Source organism: Euprymna scolopes, chromosome 22 (genome assembly GCF_053919585.1).
Source record: "Euprymna scolopes isolate OS-2025 chromosome 22, ASM5391958v1, whole genome shotgun sequence".
Lineage (NCBI taxonomy): Eukaryota > Metazoa > Mollusca > Cephalopoda > Sepiida > Sepiolidae > Euprymna > Euprymna scolopes.
The window spans coordinates 16,454,488-16,458,551 of record NC_136503.1 but is presented as its reverse complement, the minus strand read 5'-3'; the positions used below and the strand labels follow the sequence as shown (position 1 = coordinate 16,458,551).

At 34.7% G+C, this 4,064-nt stretch overlaps 1 protein-coding gene across 1 annotated transcript in view; it reads left to right on the top strand.

Annotated features, from left to right (window-relative positions):
• The first annotated feature begins 422 nt into the window (after positions 1-422).
• The window catches only part of LOC145243906 (voltage-dependent calcium channel subunit alpha-2/delta-3-like), a 1,923,318-nt gene continuing 1,919,676 nt past the window's right edge, over positions 423-4,064 (top strand). Inside the window, exon 1 of the mRNA XM_080107017.1 lies at positions 423-741. Within this exon, the coding sequence (XP_079963143.1) occupies positions 629-741 (113 nt within the window). The 5' untranslated portion in view covers positions 423-628. The remainder of the gene's footprint in view (positions 742-4,064) is intronic.

The window sequence follows — 4,064 nt, the reverse complement described above, 5'->3', positions numbered from 1 at the left end:
AAAACTCACTGTCTAAAACATGTACCCAGCCACAATAATTATACTACCCGCCTCGTTTCCAACCCTCTCTAAAAAAACGGAATCTTTTCTTTCTTTTTCGCATTCCTCCTACTCCGACAGTTCGCCTTCTTTATCCTCAGCCTAACACTCTTTATCCTTTTTTTACGCTTAAATACTTTTTTCTTTCTTTCTTCTTCTTCTTCTTCTTCTTCTTCTTCTTATTATTATTATTATTATTATTATTATTATTATTAAACCACCCTCGTCTCTTTTATTTTTCTTTCTCTCTTTCCCAAACTCACTCTCTTTCTCTCTCTCTCTCTCTCTCTCTCTCTCTCTCTCTCTCTCTCTCTCTCTCTCTCTCTCTCTATCTCTCTATCTATCTCCTTTTCTCCCTCACTCCCCCTCTCCCGTATTTCTTCTTTCTCCTCTGTTTTTACAACCAGCGTGGTCATACTTGCCCGCGCTCGCTGCCAAACCTTTTTATATAAAGAAAAAAAAAATCTCCGTTTTTTTTTTATGCGAATAAAAAGAGAGGTTACCAAAGTTGAGGAACGACAACGCGGCATATACAGTCATCTTATTTTTAATTTTTTTTTTTCTTTCTGAAAAATAAGGGGGATTCACCATGCCTAGGACTCAGGCCCTTACACGACGTCCCCTAGCTGTTATAGTCGTGTTTCATATGTTGGTATTATTATTTGTCAGCAGTACAAACGCTTCCACGGATCTCAAAACACTGTAAGTAAGCCCTATGTTTATTTATCTATTTATTATATATATATATATATATATATATATATATATATATATATATATATATATATATATACACACGCACACACACACACACACACACACATATATGTATACATATATATTTTATATATACGTATTATAGATATATATGTGTGCGTGTGTGTGTGTGTGTGTGTCTGTGTGCACGCGCGTGTGTTGGTTTATCATATTTAGTTGGACATTTATTTATTTAACACATATCATCATTTTTAAATTGAATTCAAAATAGATAAATAAATATAATTTTACAAAATATGTTATATCAATAAGTTCTGGTCTCTTCTTCTTGTCTGTAATAAAGTAGTTAAACCTAAGAATTCTAACAACCTCTTGTTGCTCAACGGTGTTAAACGGAAAGGGTGTGTTTGTTGAACAATCCGTAATTCCATTAATACGTTATTCCATTAGTCCCTTATTCTAATAGTCCATTATTCTGCTAATTCATTATTGTGTTGGCCAACTGATTTCCTGAAAATCGGCCCGTTAGTTTTTCATGAAATTTGAAATGAATTCCTATAACTATGGCACAGAAAATTGACCGGTGATGAGGGGAGGGGATGCTCATACAAAGACAAGAGTCTACACTTTTCTTCATTAGTATTTCCTACCAAAAGTACGTATCCATAATTATTTACTGGAACAATTACTTTTGACTCATGTAAAACTGCCCCCTCTACCTGAACGGCTCTTCGTAAATAAACAAATACTTACAAATGAATTCAACAGTTTTTAGCACAAAATTCAACAAAAGTTGTTCATTCTTATTATATGTATCAGACGATTCTATTGTTGGCATTGGTTTCCCCGATATTTTTCTCGTCAGAATTCTTTCTAGAAAGACATCGAGTATATACGAGAGGGACAGGATTCAAACTTAGAACCGTAGCACCCAAGTCATCAATCTGTGTCGTTAACCACTGAGCAAACGTCACCACCTTACAAAAGTTGTGATTAATGGTTGTTTACATTATTTTGAGTAGTAGTGATCGCAGGGGGAGATAACTCATGCCTTTACAAGACATATTGTTTTATTTGACATCTGTTATTCCTGTTAATGTAGTCCCTTTTCTTTGTACGTCTTTTGACTTGATTGTCAGCCCCAATTCCCATGCGTAGCTACAGGTGTTCACGACTGTGTCAGCCCAATGGGTATCTGATCACATACTTTGAATTATGTCAACAAATTGATGCAAAAAAAGACATATTCATTATTTATAATAATAATTATTATTATATAATTTATTTAATTTATTTTTAATATGGTCTGCATTGAAGCTATTTTAACCCGGTTAAGCAGTTTGTTAAAAATTATTCCATTAGAAAAAAAAGTGCGATAGATTCAGTTTTTGAAATTTTAAATGTGACAAAAAATTATTTTTTTAAAAAGCGTTTTCCATCAATTACTTTTTCTGCTCTTTTGTAAAGTAGTTACGCCTAAGGATTCTAACTATTTCTTCATATAATCGAGATACCAAAAAAAAAAAAAAAGTCCATATTTATAAACCCCATCAATTATTTTGATGGTTTCAATAAAGTCACTACTCATTCTGCTCTTTAGTAAAGTAGATAAACCTAAGGATCTAAACCTATTTTTTATTCTTCAGACTTTTATTCCTTTCACTAATTTGGTCACCTTATATTTTAGCATGAATTCGCAATTCTCGTATCTAGCAACTGGTGTCAATGAATGTAAGTACAATAATCCGTTGAAGAAACATGAACAAATAGATGAAATAATAAAGCTGTTACGAAATGAACATGTCGTGGAGTCATGTATTGTTGCGTGTATGGTAGGGTGGAATTAGGGTATCCGAATGTGTCCGAATGTATCCGAATGTGTCCGAAGGCACTCTTAGGAAGCATGCAACGTGAAAATATATATCGATTTAATATGCGTGCGTCGCGCACGCGAACGCGCGCGCACACACACACACACACACACACACACATATATATATACATATATACGCGCGCACATATATACACGCACACACACACATACACTCATATATATATATATATATATATATATATATATATATATATATATATATATATATGCACATACACACACATACATACAAACGGCGTGACTTCAGTGTAGGAACTAGCATTAATGTAGGCTAGAAAGTAACAGGTATCTTAGTTACAGATTCAGATGTTCGGCTGATTTTCGGAATAGAGGCCGCATTATTTTCAGTTATTTTTTTTTTTTTCAAATGTTTCTTCCTATTATTATCATTTTATCTTTTAGCGGTGCAGATTATCTAGTTACGGGTGTAGAGCAGGGTCAATATTAAGATTATATATTTTCATGAACGGAAGTTGGTGTCAGTCCATGTCATGGCAAACTGAACAAGTACTTTGTAGTCGTCGTAACTGAGACCTCTTGTTTTTTTACGGTGAGGGTGGTGGAAATTACGTTTTAAATTTTAAAGACAAGATTTAAATTACACCTGTTATAAAGTCAGTGTCCATTTTACAATGAAGATATAACAGCGAAATTGATTTCCCATCGATTTTTGAAAGTAATTTGAATGGCTTTTTTTTCCTCTTTTTTTGTTGTTGAAAATGCGGCCCCGATTTCGAAACTGCGCCAAATATTATTGTATGTGTGTGTGTGGTTGTATGTGTATGTGTGTCTGTGTGTGACTCTTCTCTTCCTCGCTTGCATATAGTGCAGAACGGCCTTCCAGGATAACCCTACCCCGTAACACGCTTTTTACAAAATGGCTCCAGCTATCTACCCGTGCTATACGCATTGCACGCACTCGGTGTGTGTGTGTGTGTGTGTGTGTGTGTGTGTGTGTGTGTGTGTGTGTGTGTGTGTGTGTGTGTGTGTGTGTGTGTGTGTGTGTGGATATAAATGTCTTATTTTCATGTGGCCCCCGTTCTGCTTCACGATCAACTTTCGAACAATCGGTCAACTAGTTGCTCTCCCTATATTCTTTTAGCACCTATTTTCACTTTCACTTTGAAAGCTTGTGTGCCATCATCGTGATGTTGACGCAGAGGAGTCGTGCGCGCATCTTGACGTTGGCAGTTAACGCATTAATTTAAAAACGACAATCTACACATCATTGAACACGTTTCGAAATACGCGTTTTTTTTTTTCTTTACATGTGCAAGAAAATAATTTTAATCAAAAGAAGGTAAAACTCGGAAATAAAAGTTGGAAAATTAAGTAGGTATTCAAATAAAAACAAACTCATAGACAGCAAATAGTTCGTCTAAAGACTTTCTCAGCGTAAAATATGTATTGGGCT